Genomic DNA, 19372 nt, shown 5'->3' on the forward strand with positions numbered 1-19372 from the left:
GCGAGATCAATGTCAAACTCCTCTTGTCTTTGTAGTTTAAGGAATAACTCCACTGCCACGCGTGACATGTTAGAGAGAGTGAGCAGCATATTGGTCAACAGTGCGGGATCCATTCCTGCAGACCAAAGAGGCAGGACGCGCAGTACACAAACCGTTGAAAGATGATGCCAAATGTGGAAGGAAGCACAGGGATTTCTGGGATGTGAAGCAATGCATTATGAGGCATTGCGACAGGACCCAGGAGGCCCCACGACCCCCTCCGTCTTCCCACAACTCTTAGCAGCAGAAGAGGAAGAGATGCTCTGTGGGATAGCTGCCCAGAGTGCACCGCTCCGAATACCGATGCAAGTGCCGCAAGTATGAACACGCTATTGCGCAGGCAGCTGACAGCGTAAACACACATTAGCGGTTTCCCTTCAGCACTCCCTGAGTGGCGATGTAACTCTGCCAGTGTAGACATACCCTAAGGATCCAAAGTCAGTAAGAGTCACAGCCCAAAATTTTGGTCAGGGGAACGTGACCCTCCTCTGTCATTCCTGCCACTCCTTCATGTCCAAATCGTTGTTTTTAGGGTTGTTTTTTGTTTGTTTTTTTGAGACAGAGCTACTTGTGTTTAACCAAGAAGGGGCGAATTACAACACTGTCTCTCTGACTGCCTCCCCTGCTTTCCAAACTCATGCTTTTGTCACTCCTCTTCCTCTTTCCTACTAAAAAAAACAAACTCTTTTTAAAAATTACTTTCCTCTAGAATGGTAACCAAGTCTGAAACAATGTCTAGGTGAACTAGACGGTACCAGTAGATAGATAAGCTAATAAACCTTCAAAATTTAAGTGAGAAGAGTTATTGGAAGAGTCTAGCAGGAAGCAGGGTCAGTCCAATCCAACACTATTCAACAATTTGCTTCAGAGGACGAGTGGAGAAAATGCTGATCAAATTAACCAGATTTGCTACAAATACCTATTTAAATTATTATAGATGATACAATGACTGCATAGTTTTAGAAAAAAATCACTGATTTCACAGTTTATTTTACAATAATTGGGATTAGTCTACAAGTTAAGGCAAACATACTAATGCATTTGCTTTTCCTTTTAAATCATAATTATAAAGATTACATAAAGTTCTCCAAAATTTCTAAGAAATGTTCATTATTTGGAAAAAATCATTAAGATGCTTGACACCAGGACATGGAAAAACTAAGACAATGCATACAATGCTTTATAATAACAATATTCAAACATCTAATGGCAATATTTAATCCATTTGAACAATACATTCAAATGGGCAACTTCAGAAATTACTTACAAAGGTAAATAAGATTGGCAGCCATACCATAATACTATTCATAACATGAACATAATTATATTGGCTACTTTCACAAAGAAACAGGACATTTGATTTCTGAACAATGAAAGCGTACAATGATTAAATAAACGTGTGTGTGAATACATGTGCATAAATGAGTATGCTGTTGCTTCATATAGTCTGGAACTGCTTTCAGGAGTCTTCACTTTTTCAGAGAAGAGGAGCTTATTTATGCATACTTTGCCAACTGATTTCTCCGGTGAGATGTAAATCCCTATTAAAAGTCATGAAAACAAAATCCAGAAGAAGGCAGCCCTTGTTAGTGGATGGACAGAGTGTTTTATGTGTCTCCATTTAACACTGCCAGGCAGCTCTGCAGCAGCTGCAAGTTACCCTGTAGAAATAAAGAAAACGATGACCACATTTACCTATTTTCTGAGGTATAAAATATTTTTAAAAGAAGATAAAATTAATTACTTATTAAGCAGCATGGATAGTTATAAAACATTTCTAAAATATTTTTGTTTAAGCAATTTTCATCTTTTAGAAAGATCTGTTGAACATAGAAAGCCGATCTCAAGGAACCGCTAAACAGAAATTTTGAGATCTAGTACACTTTCTGAATTTGGTTACTTTAAATAACTTCTCCACTACATCTCATATCCTTCCCATACATATCTCAACAAAAGTCTATTTGTGATACAAAACACAACAAATTCACCATAGAATTCTGTCGTCCTCCTTTCTTTTACAGTTAAATTCTCAGTTGTAAAAGGATGACTGAGATTTGTGTGGAAGATATTCTTTCAGGTACCCCTCACTCAAAAAAAGATAGTAATACTACTATTGTCAGATTATTCCCATAACAAAATTATTCAAGTAATACATTGTATATAAGTAAAAATAAGATAGACAGGAATTTCTTTGATATATTTATCTTGGAGCAATGCAGGAAAACAGAATCAATTAAATGCCCTAAACCAATGATTTAAAGGGTGGTCCTATCCTGAAAAATTACAAAAAGTGGCACCTTATTCCTCAGACATGTTCCATGTGTGTTATCACTTTGGTAGTGACAAAATAAAAAACTAACTTGTTAGCACTGCAGAGAGAGCAGCTATAGGAGAGTGGTTATAAGAACTGTTAATCAAGTTTCAACTGCAAGGCCAAATCTATCCCTAGTTGTACAGATGTAAATAAAAACAAATTGGCGTGCAAAATCTTCATTACTAGTGATGTAGAAAGCAACAAAACTTGAGTTTGTACTCCAATCTAAAGCTGAAGAGTATCGGCAAGAAACAGGAATTGGTAAGAATGAACATTCTAATATTCCATCTAGTCCAATGCAAGATGGACAGACAAAACCCCATAATGCACAATTATACCATGGAAAATGCTTCATGATCCCAGTTAGTAATGAAAATATACCCTATCAAGCATGTGAACTGATAAATTTTATAGTTTTAAATTCTGTTCTTAGTCAAATCCAGGTCTTTCTTGGTAACTATTTGCTTCTGTAACCTGTAGCAGTGAGTTCCATCACTTTATGTATGATCTTAATTTCAAATTTGATTTTTAATATAAAAGAAGCTTTTGATATGAAAAAAAAAGAAGCTCTACTGCTTCTGTTTAACCTATACAATGACTAAGATTCTTGCACCTCTCCAAAGTAAGCAGTTCAATTATGTATAAAAGACTTCATATAAAAAAAATAATCTCACAGCCATCCCCCACTGTTTGTTTTGTTTCCTTTGCCCTTCTTTGGAGAAATGGAACAATCATGTCAGTTAAAACTCCAAACACCAATCTTGTCTGATCCTTTACCCCATCCATCCTCCACTCACTGGCAGCAGTCACCAGTACTCCACAAGAGAAACTAAATTTTTCCTGTTGTATATATGAATTACACCAACACGGTGTTTTCTTATATCCACCCTTCAAACCCATGTAAGGTGCAGGGGGAAATCACCTATGTTGCTAGGTCATAGGGACCCAGGAGTCTGAGGCCCATGTTAGTAGACTGATCATGGCAAAGGTTGATCTTTGCCCAATGCTGGAAAGGTGAAAGAGGTAGAGTGGAGCCTATAGTATGCTGGAAGAATAGACAAAATGTGTGTGTACTGTATATGGATGGCAATACATGAGAGATCGTGGTCTCTGGCCTGCAACAGGAGGCTCTAGTTGCCAGCCAGGTATATGTAAAACATGTAAAAATAGAGGATTTTGGATTCCAGCCATTCTACTGAATAATTAACAGGCAATCTCTCATCAACATGGAGAAATTATGTAGGAAACTCATCAGCATTAATGTTAATTAAATCCATGCATCAGTGGGAAAACAGATCCATTCAAGTTTAAGGAAATCCCAACATTGCCATATTAGAATGCATAAGTCACTTCTGACAAGTGGTACACCACTTAACTTTTCTGATCTGTGGTGATGGGCATTTTTTCCCCTTTAAGAATAGAACAAGTTTCATATACTAAGAACAGAACAAGTTTCATGTACTAAATCTTTCAGATACTGGGTGGCAGATGAGGAACACATCCCTCATAACCCCTATGTTTGGAGAAGACAACAAAAACCTGTATTATTGTAAGGCATACATGTCAAAACTGGGTTTTGTCCCACCTTACATCCACATTTGAGTATCTAAATTTAATTGCCAGATCAGGATTCTGTAATGAGTTGTTGATTGAACTATGTAAGCTGCACTTAAGTTGCACTGTTTATCCTCACCAATTCCAGAGTATGATCACCATCTTGTTTATGAACTGTAGTTCAAGTTCAACGTTACAGAACTAAGATGGTTTTAAAGTGGTAACCAGGTTTACATGTGATTTTCACATGAGATAGCCAAACATTAAATACAGACTTCTACACTTACAGCTCAAGAGCGTCTATATGCATAATATATTGAACTTGCGAACCAAGTGAGTTGCGAGAGTTGCGAATCGAGTGAGCTGCAAGCAGAGGGAGTTTGCCTAGGAACCGAGCTATGGTGAGTGTTGCATTGGGGGGCTGCGTTGTGAGATGGTGGGGTGAATATCTGAGTGTTTGTCTGCTGTGACCATTTGTCTGACTGGTGCCAGTTACAGGGACTGTTTGACTGGGTGTTTGTTTAAAAAGTGTGACTGTTTGACCATGTGGATTGTTTGTTTGAACAGTTTGAACAGCATTTCATAGTCACTATCACTGTCCTGGTCAGGTAGTTGAAAATAGATCCCTACTGTTATATTCTTATTAGAACATGGAATTACTATCCATGAGATTCTATGGAACATGTGGATTCATTTAAGATTTTTACTTCATTTGATTTTGATTCTACATTTTCTTTCACATATAGTGCCACTCCCCCCCTCGGCACGACTTGTTCTGTCCTTCAGATATATTTTATACCCTGGAATGATTGTGTCCCATTGATTGTCCTCATTCCACCAGGTTTCTATGATGCCTATTATATCAATATCCTCCTTTAACACGAGGCGCTCTAGTTCATCCATCTTATTATTTAGACTTCTAGCATTTGTCTACAAGCACTTTAAAAACTTGTCACTGTTTATTTGCCTGCCCTTTTCTGATGTGTCAGATTCTTTTTTGTGTCATCCATCTGCCATCCAGATCCGGAAACTCGAGAAGTGTGCTGCTTGGCTGGAGCTAGAATTCAGGATGTGACAGAGTGTCTGCCAAGACTGATCAAGCCCTTGGACCACTACCCCTTCCTACTTCTCCACGTGGGCACCAATGATACTGCCAAGAATGACCTTGAGCGGGTCACTGCACACTATGCGGCTCTGGGAAGGAGGATAAAGGAGTTTGAGGCGCAAGTCGTGTTCTTGTCCATCCTCCCTGTTGAACGAAAAGACCCAGGTAGGGACCATCGAATTGTGGAGGTAAATGCGTGGTTGTGCAGGTGGTGTCGGAGAGAGGGCTTTGGATTCTTCGACCATGGGATGTTGTTCCAGGAAGAAGGATTGCTAAGAAGAGATGGGATCCACCTAACGAAGAGAGGGAAGAGCATCTTCGCAGGCAGACTTGTTAACCTTGTGAGGAGGGCTTTAAATTAGGCTCACCGGGGGAATGGAGACCTAAGCCCTGAGGGAAGTGGGATACTGGGAGGAAACACAAGGAGGAGGGTGCAACAGGGGAGGCCTCCTGATTCATACTGAGAAAGTAGGGCAATCGGCTAGTTATCTTAAGTGCCTGTACACGAACGCAAGAAGACTGGGAAACAAGCAAGAAGAATTGGAAGTCCTGGCACAGTCAAGGAATTATGATGTGATTGGAATAACAGAGACTTGGTGAGGTAACTCACATGACTGGAGCACTGTCATGGATGGGTATAAACTGTTCAGGAAGGACAGGCAGGGGAGAAAAGGTGGAGGAGTTGCACTGTATGTAAGTGAGCAGTATGATTGCTCAAGCTCCAGTATGAAACTGGAGAAAGGCCTGTTGAGAGTCTTTGGGTTAAGTTTAGAGGTGAGAGCAACAAGGGTGATGTCATGGTGGGCGTCTGCTATAGACCACCAGACCAGGAGGATGAGGTAGACGAGGCTTTCTTCAGACAACTAACAGAAGTTTCCAGATCACAGGCCCTGGTTCTCATGGGGGACTTCCATCACCCTGACATCTGCTGGGAGAGCAACACAGCAGTGCACAGACAATCCAGGAAGTTTTTGTAGAGTGTTTAGTACAACTTCCTGGTGCAAGTGCTGGAGGAATCAACTAGGGGCTGTGCTCCTCTTGACCTGCTGCTCATAAACAGGGAAGAATTGGAAGAGGAAGTAGAAATGGGTGGCAACCTGGGCAGCAGTGACCATGAGATGGTCGAGTTCAGGATCCTGACGAAAGGAAGAAAGGAAAGCAGCAGAATACAGACCCTGGACTTCAGAAAAGCAGATTTTGACTCCCTCAGGGAACTGATGGGCAGGATCTCTTGGGAGTCTAACATGAGGGGGAAAGGAGTCCAGGAGAGCTGGCTATATTTTAAAGAAGCCTTATTGAGGGCGCAGGAACAAAACCATCCCAATGTGCAGAAAGAATAGCAAATACGGCAGACAACCAGCTTGGATTAACAGGGAAATCTTCGGTGAGCTTAAACACAAAAAGGAAGCTTACAAGAAGTGGAAACTAGGACAGATGACTAGGGAGCAGTATAAAAATATTGCTCAAGCATGCAGGGGTGTAATCAGGAAGGCCAAAGCACAATTAGAGTTGCAGCTAGCAAGGGTTGTGAAGGGTAACAAGAAGGGTTTCTACTGGTATGTTAGCAACAAGGTGGTGGTCAGGGAAAGCGTGGGATCCTTACTGAATGGGGGAAAGCAACCTAGTGACAGATGATGTGGAAAAAGCTGAAGTACTCAATGCTTTTTTTGGTTTGGTCTTCACAGACAAGGTCAACTCCTAGATTGCTGCACTGGGCAGCACTGTATGGGGAGGAGGTGAGTAGCCCTCAGTGGTGAAAGAACAGGTCAAGGACTATTTAGAAAAGCTGGACATACACAAGCCCATGGGGCAGGATGCAATGCATCCGAGGGTGCTGAGGGAGTTGGCTGATGTGATTGCAGAGCCATTGGCCATTATCTTTGAAAACTCGTGGCGATCGGGGGAGGTCCCAGACGATTAGAAAAAGGCAAACATAGTGCCCATCTTTAAAAAAGGGAAGAAGGAGAATCTGGGGAACTAGAGACTGGTCAGCCTCACCTCAGTCCCTGGAAAAATCATGGAGCAGGTCCTCAAGGAATCCATTTTGAAGCACTTGGAGAAGAGGAAGATGATCAGGAACAGTCAACATGGATTCACCAAGGGCAAGTTATGCCTGACCAGCTTGATTGCCTCCTATGATGAGATAACTGGTTCTGTGGATATGGGGAAAAGCTGTGGACATGATATCCTTTGACTTTAGCAAAGCTTTTGATACGGTCTCCCATGGTATTTTTGCCAGCAAGTTAAAGAAGTATGCATTGGATGAATGGACTATAAGATGGATAGAAAGCTGTCTGGATCGTCAGACTCAATGGGTAGTTATCAATGGCTCAATGTCTAGCTGGCAGCTGGTATCAAGCAAAGTGCCCCAGAGATCAGTCCTGGGGCCGGTTTTGTTCAACATCTTCATTAATGATCTGGATGATGGGATGGATTGCACCCTCAGCAAGTTCACGGATGACACTAAGCTGGGGGGAGAGGTAGATACGCTGGAGGGTAGGGATAGGGTCCAGAGTGACCTAGACAAATTGGAGAATTGGGCCAAAAGAAATCTGATGAGGTTCAACAAGGACAAGTGCAAAGTCCTGCACTTAGGACGGAAGAATCCCATGCACTGCTACAGGCTGGAGACCAACTGGCTAAGCAACAGTTCTGCAGAAACGGATCTGGGGATTACAGTGGACGAGAAGCTGGATAGGAGTCAACAGTGTGCCCTTGTTGCCAAGAAGGCTAACGGCATATTGGGCTGCATTAGTAGGAGCACTGCCAGCAGATTGAGGGAAGTGATTATTCCCCTCTATTCGGCACTGGTGATGCCACATCTGGAGTATTGTGTCCAGGGGTTTTTTTTTGCATACAGATGTGGTCTGCATACAGATGTGGTCTCATCTCAAAAAAGATATACTGGCATTAGAAAAGGTTCAAAGAAGGGCAACTAAAATGATTAGGGGTTTGGAACGGGTCCCATATGAGGAGAGATTAAAGAGGCTAGGACTTTTCAGCTTGGAAAAGGGGAGACTAAGGGGGGGATATGAGAGAGGTATATAAAATCATGAGTGTTGTGGAAAAAGTGAATAAGGAACAGTTATTTACTTGTTCCCATAATATAAGAACTAGGGGCCACTAAATGAAATTAATGGGCAGCAGGTTTAACAAATAAAAGGAAGTTGTTCTTCACACAGCGCACAGTTAACCTGTGGAACTCCTTGCCTGAGGAGGTTGTGAAGGCTAGGACTATAATGGGGTTTAAAAAAGAACTAGATAAATTCATATAGGTTAAGTCCATTAATGGCTATTAGCCAGGATGGGTAAGGAATGGTGTCCCTAGACTCTGTTTGTTAGAGGGTGGAGATGGATGGCAGGAGAGAGATCACTTGATCATTACCTGTTAGGTTCACTCCCTCTGGGACACCTGGCATTGGTCACTATCGGTAGACACGATACTGGGCTGGATGGACCTTTGGTCTGACCCAGTATGGCCATTCTTATGTTCTGGGCCCCCCCACTACAGAAAGGCTGTGGACAAATTGGAGAGAGTCCAGCGGAGGGCAACAAAAATGATAAGGGGGCTGGGGCACATGCCTTATGAGGAGAGGCTGAGGGAACTGGGCTTATTTCGTCTACAGAAGAGTGAGGCGGGATTTGATAGCAGCCTTCAACTACCTGAAGGGGGGGGGTCCAAAGAGGATGGAGCTAGGCTGTTCTCAGTGATGGCAGATGACAGAACAAGGACCAATGGTCTCAAGTTGCAGTCGGGGAGGTCTAGGTTGGATATTAGGAAAAACTATTTCACTAGGAGGGTGGTGAAGCACTGGAATGGGTTACCTAGGGAGGTGGTGGAATCGCCAACCGTAGAGGTTTTTAAGGCCGGCTTGACAAAGCCCTGGCTGGGATGATTTAGTTGGTGTTGGTCCTGCTTTGAGTAGGGGGATGGACTAGATGACCTCCTGAGGTCTCTTCCAACCCTAATCTTCTATGATTCTATTAATTTACTTTCTCGCAGTCACAAGCTACACAAACCTGCATAGTTTAGAACTGTCTGGAGGTTTTCACTTGTCTAAAAAGGTACCACAGAAACAGCTTTACCCTCCTTTGCCGGTAGAAGGTAATAATAATTTAAAATTCAGTTTTCCCTTTAGATGTGTATCTGGAATTTACATAATCCCCCTTCCAAAAATTCAGTTCCAGAGAGGGGGCACGAGGCCTCAGTCACTCCCCTTCTCACTGATTCTGAGAAAGATGATAAGGCTTTGAGGTACAGTGGACATTATTTACAAATCTACAGAACTTTTCATGAAAATAAGTTCTTATTCATAATTCCAGCATTTGGGAGGAAGGTTTAAACAAACAGCTTCTGGTGTTCAGTCAAATAGTAAGGAGATCGAAAGCCTGCCCCATAATTTTCATAATAGAGTGACATACCCTTAAAGTTTTACTGGTCCCACCACTGACTATCAAAATAAGCCTTAATATCAAAGCCTCCTACCTACTTCATGAAGCGTCATTGCTGGGGTTTGTTTTCTCCCCTCTCCCCCACACCATTTTAACAGTTCCTTAAAATGAAAATTCACCAGAGCCAAAAAAAAGGATCTCTTATTAAAAGTGTTATTTGGGGGTCTGAAGCAGGTTTTTACCAGCATTCCATTTTGCCAGTGACTGTATGACGTATGCCTATTATGACCATTCCAGAGATAGCTTGGTCAGAACATTTCCACTTTGAATAAGCATCTCTTGACCACAGCCAAAACTATTCATATGATCATTTTGAAGTTTTAAGTTTCCTTTGAATTGTCCTGAAGTAGTCAACTGCAATCATCTGATTTAACAGATCAGAGGAGTATCTAAAAATTTAAAGGTGGTCAACAAAAGCTTAAAGGTAAATAATATAACTAACTACAGGATTCATAGATTCATAGATTCTAGGACTGGAAGGGACCTCGAGAGGTCATTGAGACCAGTCCCCTGCCCGCATGGCAGGACCAAATACTGTCTAGACCATCCCTAGGATCTTGCTACAGCTTTAGTTTCTCTTTCATATTCTGTCACATTATTAAAACAAAATTAGATTATGCAAGGGCATCATGAGTTATAATAATTTCCTGAGATCTAAAAGGAATGCAAAGTGCATTAGCATTTTGTGCCACCAGACAGACCAACAAGCACTAACAAGCTGAATAAAAGAATTGAATTAACTAATTAATCTAAGAATTGGTTTTATTTCATAACCATAGATCAAGTTGATCAGAATTTTCTATTATGCATTCCCTTGCGCCATTAGCAACGCTGTCTGCAGATCACATCTCTAAAATACAGGTATTATGAGCTTTGCAATATTTGACAAAGCAGGACTTGGATACTATCCAGAGGAGTAAATAGAGTGCCAGAGGTGAGAATGGAAAACAGAGCATTAGGTCAGAGACAAAGTGGAGTCTGAATTTTTCAGTTTTTTCAAAGGTCTGAATCTGTGGCTAGCATTAGCATTACTGTTCCCTGGAAAGAATGAATGGAAGTGAGGAAATCTGGGTAACTAAATCACTGGAGAGGGAAGGAATTTGCAGCATACATTAAAGCAAATAGTACAAAAGGAAGTACTATAGACTCATGACTACGTACAGATTCCAAGCAAATGGTCTATGCTTAGAATTCTAAGTTCTTATAGACTAAAATAAGAACTCAGTATTTGAACACAGTATTTGGATGCACAATATCCCCGATTCCCATATCTGGTAAATTAAAAGCTAAAATTTTACACCATTCCCAAAATACACCGCATCTTTTGGACAAAGTGAAATGAGGACATTCAGGGCACCCCCCTGGGTTTCTCTGTGTGACAGAGGCCCACTGCTGCCAAATGGCTGTTTAATACAAGCAACTCCTGTCTGAGACGTGACAAATTTACCACACCACTCACTAGCACAAGGGTTGGCAACCTTTCAGAAGTGCTTGTGGCACCTTAGAGACTAACAAATTTATTAGAGCATAAGCTTTCGTGGGCTACAACCCACTTCTTCGGATGCATATGCCACAAGTACTCCTGTTCTTTTTGCAGATACAGACTAACACGGCTGCTACTCTGAAACCTTTCAGAAGTGGTGTGCCGAGTCTTCATTTATTCACTCTAATTTAAGGTTTCGCGTGCCAGTAATACATTTTAACGTTTTTAGAAGGTCTCCTTTCTATAAGTCTGTAATATATAACTAAACTATTATTGTATGTAAAGTAAATAAGGTTTTTAAAATGTTTAAACAGCTTCATTTAAAATTAAATTAAAATGCAGAGCCCCCCGGACTGGTGGCCAGGACCCGGGCAGTGTGAGTGTCACTGAAAAATCAGCTCGTGTGCCGCCTTTGGCACGCGTGCCGTAGGTTGCCTACTCCTGCACTAGCACATCATTTTTCAGAGGTAGTATGTGAAGTCTCTACTGAAAGCTTGTAACCTATCGATAACCATTGCGAGATGTGTGTATGAGTAATATTTAAAGGAATAATGTAACTACATTGAAAGTTATTCCTTACTGTCTTCAAGCAAAAGTGAGTCCCCAGGGAATAACATGCTCTCGGAGGGCCCATTAAAGCAGAAAGGAGCTGTCTCCCTCCCTGGCTAGCAGAGTACGTACTGTATTGCTCAGTTGTCTACCTTTGCACCAACCCAGAAAAGTCAACGGAAAACCATCAAAGAAACTATAATCATGAAAACCACTTGAAGTGAAAAGGAACAACGGGACAGTGAAGGGATTGCCCTCTCTGTGAATAAAGACAAAAGACTGATTCAGTATGGGGCGGGGGGGAAGAGGAGGACACTCTAGACCCATTCACTGAGGAGGTACCTTGATAAGCAGGGTTGCTTCATGAAAGACTGTGTCCTAGCTACTTAGGGCTAGCAAGCACTGTAAAAGACTGAACTTTGAAAATCTACTTTATTAGATACGAAAGGTAACTATTAATAAGTTTAGGCCTTCGTTTGCATTTTATGATTTTGTTTCGTATGTATCCACTTGTTTCCATCACTCACACTTGTTCCTATTTGAATCGCTATTCTTTCTTAAGTTTCCTTTTGTTTTACTATAATTGAACTCAAGTGCTGTGTGATACAGGAGCAGTGGCCTAACATGACACTAGTAAACTGGGGGACACTGTTCCTTTGGGAACAGAGGATCTGGGATTTCTGTGGGTATTCGGTAGTCAGAGGCTAGATACCACAAGGAGACACTTGGAAAGGACTTGGGAGCTGGGGTGCATCTATTGTCAACATGCAGAGCTGGTATAGCCCAGAGGAGAGTGCTTGAGTGGCGGACAGGCTGGCTGTGTGAGGGAACTAACATCCAGCTGGCAGAAGAAAAACTCCCTTGCACTGGAGGCAGAGGGTAACAAGGTGACTCTCAGTCCTGGGTGCCCCAAGAAGCATCACACTCAAACCAATATAAAAAGAATTTTTTAAAAAGGCTAAATGTGAAAGCCATCTGATCCATAAGAATTAAGTGAAGGGTCCCACATATTCTAGTACATAAATACATATTCTGAGTTTAGTTTAAGATGGATGACAAAACGATAAAGTAATGCAAAGTTTACTTAAAAATTACATTTTAAAAAGCCATTTCCTCTCTCAGCATTAAAAGGGCATCCAGACTAAACTGTTTTACATCAAACTGAAATGTCCAAACCAATTTAAACAAAAGTTGCATGGATGTACATTTTTATAGATCTACACACACTCTTGAATTTCAAGGGTCTATGCCTAATTTCAGCCTAAAATATTCAAAATAGATCCCCTCAGAAATAAGGTTTTAATGGAATCAGTGGCAAGTACAGACAACGGTAACAGTTGAATAATGTGAATTCTGAAGGAACAGATGGTTCAAGATAGCTTTTCTGGAAAATCCCTTGGTATAAGACATTATAGCCACTGTCTGCAGCTTTGTCAAAAGTAGTAAGCTATTATCTCCATAAAGACCAAAAAATAGTTGCTCAAATGCATTTAAATGACATTTAAGGACAGTGCACTTAGGTTCTTTTTGGGAAAAATAATTCACCTCCTTAACACCATTTAGCATGTTCAGTAAATTATCTGCAACTGAAGTTTCTTAGTCAACATCCTATGCTAGTGAACTAAAAGAAACCAAGGCTCAAAGGTATATTCAAGAATCTATACACAGATCTTGCCTCAATGTCTTCCTCAGTGACAAACTTCCTGTATGAGCTTCAGGCATACTTTCATACCTCACTGGGGGGACTGAAAGGATAAAATCCACTAATAATGGAGAAGGAAACTCAGATACTATGCTAATGAGAGTCATACAGGTACCTAGACAGATACTATAGGCAGCGATACTATAGTCAATGCATGAGATTTTCTATGGGATAGAGATGTTCAAAAAGCACCGAAGGCACTTAGGAGCACAAGTCCCATTGAAAGTCTGTGCCTGCACCCCTATTCTCCATAGTTTACAATTTTATAAAAGTTAGCCTTTCAGCTGAAGCTGCGCATGCTTCATATCAGCGCCGACTGAACTTTTTGGAGGTGGAGAGTACATTACATAACTCAGAAATGACCAAACTGATCTTATCCAAGTATATACACAACATGGAAAAACGGATTTAAATCAAAACCCATTTTGGTTTGTATTACCTTAGCATGCTTCAGTTCCAATTCTGCAAGTTCCACTAGATTCTTTCGGAATGCAGCAACTCTTCTTGTTTTAAAGTCTACAAGTTCTGTAAAGTATAATTTGGGATTCCATTAAAAACAGTGTCAGTGCATTCAAGCATTACGACACTTTCCTCTTGCGGGGCGGGGCGGGCGGGGAATCACAAGTTTAAGACTAAGACCACAACTTGGGCTCAGAGCTATTGCAGCACTGTTAGGGTATGTCTATATTGCAATTAAAAACCTGCCGCCAGTCTTCTGTGCCAGCTGGCTCAGGCTCAGAGTGTTCAGAATAAAGGGCTATTTAATTATGGTGTAGACGTTCAGGCTCAGGCTGGACCCCGGGCTCTCCAACCCTATGAAGTGGGAGGCTGCAGCCCGAGCCCGACATCTATTCTGCAATTAAACAGTCCCTTAGCCAAAGCCCCTCGATCCTGCGTCATCTGTCATGAGCCTGCTGTGCGTGTCTAACTGCAGTGTAGACATACCCTTAGAGAAGAAGCTATTTAAAGTGTGATTGTGCTGGCTTCTCTTAACCATAATTTTCATATATATAAAGCTCTTTTGGAGTCAGACAGCAGGGTGTGTCCCTTTTAAAAAAAATTAAAATATTAAATTTAAAGTAGGGCTGTCGATTAATTGCAGTTAACTCAAGCGATTAACTCAAAAAAATTAATCGCGATTAATTGCAGTTTTAATCGCACTGTTATACAATAGAATACCAATAGAAATTTATTAAATATTTTGGATGTTTTTCTACATTTTCAAATATACTGTTTTCTATTACAACACAGAATACAAATTGTACAGTACTCACTTTAAATATTTGTAATAAAAATTATATACACTGTAAAAATGATAAACAAAAGAAATAGTATTTTTCAATTCACCTCATACAAGTACCATAGTGCAATCTCTATCGTGAAAGCGCAGATTTTTTTCTTACATAACTGCACTCAAAAACAAAACAATGTAAAACTTTAGAGTCTGTAAGTCCACTCAGTCCTACTTCTTGTTCAGCCAATCGCTATGACAAACAAGTTTGTTTACATTTACGGGAGATAATGCTGCCCTCTTCTTATTTACAATGTCACCTGAAAGTGAGAACAGGCATTCGCATGGCACTTTTGTAGCCAGCATTGCAAGGTATTTACGTGCCAGATATGCTAAGCATTCGTATGACCCTTCATGCTTTGGCCACCATTCCAGAGGACATGCTTCCATGCTGATGACGTGCATAAAAAAAAATAATGTGTTAATTAAATTTGTGACAGAACTCCTTGGGGGAGAACTGTATGCCTCCTGCTCTGTTTTACTGCATCTGCCCTATATTTCATGTCATAGCAGTCTCGGATGATGACCCAGCATGTTGTTCGTTTTAAGAATGCTTTCACTGCAGATTTGACAAAACGCAAAGAAGGTACCAATATGAGATTTCTGAAGATAGCTACAGCACCTCGACCCAAGATTTAAGAATGTGAAGTGCCTTCCAAAATCCGATCAGGACAGGGTGTGGAGCATGCTTTCAGAAGTCTTAAAAGAGCAACACTCCGATGCGGAAACTACGAACCCGAACCATCAAAAAAGAAAATCAACCTTCTGCTGGTGGCATCTGACTCAGACGATGAAAATGAACATGCATTGGTCTACACTGCTTTGGATCGTTATTGAGCAGAACCCATCATAAGCATGGACACGTCCTCTGGAATGGTGGTTGAAGCATGAAGGGGCATACAAATATTTAGCATATCTGGCACATAAATACCTTGCAATGCTGGCTACAACAGTGCCATGCGAACGCTGTTCTCACTTTCAGGTCACATTGTAAACTAGAAGTGGGCAGCATTATTTCCTGCAAATGTAAACAAACTTGTTTGAGTGCCTGCTGAACAAGAAGTAGGACTGAATGGACTTGTAGGCTCTAAAGTTTTACATTGTTTTATTTTTGAGTGCAGTTATTTTTTGTACATAATTCTACATTTGTAAGTTCAACTTTCATGATAAAGAGATTGCACTACAGTACTTGTATTAATTGAAAAATACTATATTTTATTTTTACAGTACAAATATTTATAATATAAAATAAATATGAAGTGAGCACTGTACACTTTGTATTCTGTATTGTAATTGAAATGGATATATTTGAAAAATTGGAAAACATCCAAAAATATATAAGTAGTATTCTATTTTTGTTTAACAGTGCAATTAATCGTGATTAATTTTTTTAATCACTTGACAGCCCTAATTTAAAGATTAAATTCATTCTTCTCTTTTCCCTTCATCACTTACACCAGAAACTTGCCTTCACTCATGAGTGAAAGCAGGCATGTGAAGGGTTCTGCAGAGAACACCAGAGCAAAATTAACTTGAAGAACAGATGAGACAGGTAGCCTAAAGACAATGTGCTTGTCAGAACACTTCAGGGGCTAACAGGATCTTTCTCCAAAGAGCCACCAACTTTGGCAGATTTATAAAGCCAAAGAATTTTAGTGACTGATGCAGATGGGGAAGCAAGGTGGGCTCCAAGGGCTAATTTAGGACAGGGGATGCTGACTGGGTCAAAAGACCACTTCCCTAGGCCAACCTTAACCCAAAGGGGGAAAAAGACTTGCACAAAGGAGGCAGCACACTGAACAGTCTTCTCCAAAGGAGGAGCACCTTTCACCCACCAAAGCTGCTTCATTTGGGACAGAGCTCCAGTACTAGCATCCCCAGCAAAAAACTCCCCTCACTGGCTCCTCTGTTTCTGACCTATAACCACCTGCAATGAGATGTGGCAGTCAATGAAAATCAGCACTGAAGTGGCTAGGCAGAGTTGTGTAAGGCCATTTCAACAGAGCTTGACAAAATTATATTTGTCTTCACTATCTGCAGTCAGTTACACTTTTGTGCATGTCAAAACAAATGACGACTTAGTTACTTGTATCTTGATTTGAGGAAATTCAGCCATTTAAGCATCATATTGGTACCAGAAAGACCATTAGTCTTTAATATTGAAGGAAAATACTGTTAAATGTCTTCAGATAAGTCACAAATAAATACAGATTAAAAGCAGAGAAAATTCAGAGCAGTAAACATATTCTAAATGTCTGAAAAATTGAGGCTATTCAAGAAAACAGATTTTTTAAAAGTGCAAATATAATGTGATCAAAGATTGCTCAAATACCTTGTTTTGCGGATTCAGATATTTTTTCAAATTTCTGACAACATACTTGCTGAGTGGTTTCAGCTTGCAGCACATCTTTATTTTTTGCTCTTGCTTTATCCAATGCCTTATTAGCATTTTCATAATCCACTAGTGACCTAGATCTTCTATATAGGAGATCCTGCAAAAACGAAGTATAAGACTGTATAAAATCTACAATTACCTACTGTTGGATATCTTCAATTTTAGCCCTCCGATCACAGCGTAGACTACCTTGTCTCAAGATTTTCATTTTATTCCTGCTTGTTAAGATTATTCTAACTTTAGTCATGTGAATATAGCAAAACAGATCCTTCCACCCCAGCAACAAAAAGGAACATAGAAATTCCCATATCGGATCAGACAAGTGGTCTCATCTAGTCCAATATTCTGTCTGACAGTGGCAAACACTAGAAGCTTCAGAGAATGTTGCAAGAAACTCCGGAGAAGGCAGGTATGGGGAATTCCATGTCCTCCCAGAAGATTAGAATCAAACTATTGTTTAGAAATAGTACTAGCCTTCTGTATTAAAAGAATGTAAGCAGCATCCATCATCACCACCACCTTTTTCTGAATGTGGACAATTTTGTAAACTGCTTCTTCAGACTGCTAGAAGGAAAACAGTCTCCTCCAACACAAAGCAAACAGTTTTGGAACCAACTTTGCCTATAATAAAGTTTTATTTAAATTTGTTGTTTTAATTTCAATGATTTTAGAGTATATGAAACAGTTGTCAAACTGTATGACTAATTTTCAATTAAGCGCAACAGTTAGAATAGTTTGTGAATTATAAGTAGTTTACAGAATTTTTCAAAGTCACTCCTTCATTGCTTCTAAATCCACAAATGATATTTAGCCTTGCAGATGGGAGCAAACAAAATTTTAACCACCATTTTCTTAAGAATGAAGATCCAATGTCATACTGGGGGAGGAGGGCAAAAATTACCAGGCTGGAGATTTTAATATTTTTCCTAATCCACGGAATTAGTGTAATTTACATTCACTTAGGTGATCCCGAAATAGTGCACTACTTGAAAGAGTATCTCATTGAACATAAAGCACAAATTCACCTTAGCAGCTTGCGATTCCCTTAAATAATATTTCAGAAGGTCAGAAAGCTTAAGGTCTTCATCAGCAGATACCCGTGCCTCTATTTTCTGGAAGGAAAAAAAAAAGTGATATGCCCTTCTCAAAACATCTGGACTCCAATTTTTCATTTGTTTGATGCAAGTACAGGTGCAAATACTCGCAAAGCAATAGCGCATGACGCACACAGATATTACCACTTTCAAAAAAAATCAAGGTTTTTAGCATAATGTGCTAGTTATGCCTGTTTATAGGAATGTGCTAGGTATGCCTGTTTGTCTTATAGGAAGCCAGTTTTTAACAGGGACGTTGTTCCCACTTTCAATGGCATTTATTGTATACTGAAAAAGGTAGAGAAGTTCAAACAGCCTTAGAGGAAAATACACATTCTCATCATATGATCTCAACAGAACATAAAAATTCTGTCTTAACTCCATATCAGCTATTCAAGTGCAGATACTCTTCAAAGAGACCAATTCCACTGTATGAACTGTCTGGAAAGGTCAACCAGTTCTGTACAGTTGCTGGCACCTACCTTCATCTCCGACATCTATAGTGTTAAAATGTTATTCCCGTAACACATCCAGCTTTGACCAAATCAGTAACTGTGTTCAAAAGGTGCACTCATTAAGTTGAATCTCAGTGATGAGAAGGCAATAAACTGATTCAACAGTCTTCGAATAAAATATGTACCTAATACAGTATTGCTGTACCCGTATGTAGTTAACAGAACAGGGTAAATCATTTATCTGAAGAAGCATTCCTGATTCGGAAAGTCTTCATTATTCCATGTCTGCATAAACCAATAGGTTTTAAAATATTCATGTTTACTAGCTATTTACATAACTAATTTGCTGACCTCTCAAATGATTGTTGCTCAAGGTCCCAACTCAATATTTTTTAAATTTCCTTTTCCATTAGTGTCCTTTCCACTCAATCTACTGCACTATACTCTTATTCCTGATAGCTTTCTCATGGGATAGTATAACTTGGAGGTAATCTTCCTGTATGCTCTTTCAAGTGCAAGTCTTTTAAAATCACTTGTGTTGCAGTAAGACAAAAACTTTGAGCACTTCTTAACATTTTGGAGGACTAGCTCCCCTTACCTGGCAAAACTAATGTCAGGCCACAAGGTAGATAAACTATATTCTTTGAAGAGCTCTGTGTAAGCTTGTCCCTTTCACCAATAAGTGGTCCAATAAATATTACCTCGCCCACCTTGACTCCCTTTTACCCTTTCACACAGTCTACAAAGTCATTTTGAATGTAGTTTTATTTAAAGACTAAACATTTACTTTAAAAAGCAGTTTGAAAATCCTAACACACTATCTTCCTCCTCACCACTGCCCAATGCTCAAATACTTATCATAAAAAACTCATAAGCTGATCAAAAGACCACTGACTCCAAGAAACTAATTGTCAATATCATGGCACAAACTGGGATATA

At 40.1% G+C, this 19372-nt stretch overlaps 1 protein-coding gene across 2 annotated transcripts in view; it reads right to left on the reverse strand.

Annotated features, from left to right (window-relative positions):
* Positions 1–452: 452 nt before the first annotated feature.
* Positions 453–19372, reverse strand: part of SNX6 (sorting nexin 6) — a 33008-nt gene continuing 14088 nt past the window's right edge. The window contains exons 7-10 of one of the 2 annotated variants that reach the window (XM_029911501.1): positions 17910–17996; positions 16822–16981; positions 13638–13723; positions 453–1700 (exon numbers count right to left, since the gene is read on the reverse strand). In XM_029911501.1, coding sequence (XP_029767361.1) covers positions 1647–1700; positions 13638–13723; positions 16822–16981; positions 17910–17996 — 387 coding nt within the window. In that variant the 3' untranslated portion in view covers positions 453–1646. The remainder of the gene's footprint in view (positions 1701–13637; positions 13724–16821; positions 16982–17909; positions 17997–19372) is intronic. The other variant, XM_024196014.3, reaches the window with a different exon arrangement.

Source organism: Terrapene carolina, unplaced genomic scaffold (assembly GCF_002925995.2).
Source record: "Terrapene carolina triunguis isolate 2854851 unplaced genomic scaffold, T_m_triunguis-2.0 Scaffold96, whole genome shotgun sequence".
Taxonomy (NCBI): domain Eukaryota; kingdom Metazoa; phylum Chordata; order Testudines; family Emydidae; genus Terrapene; species Terrapene triunguis.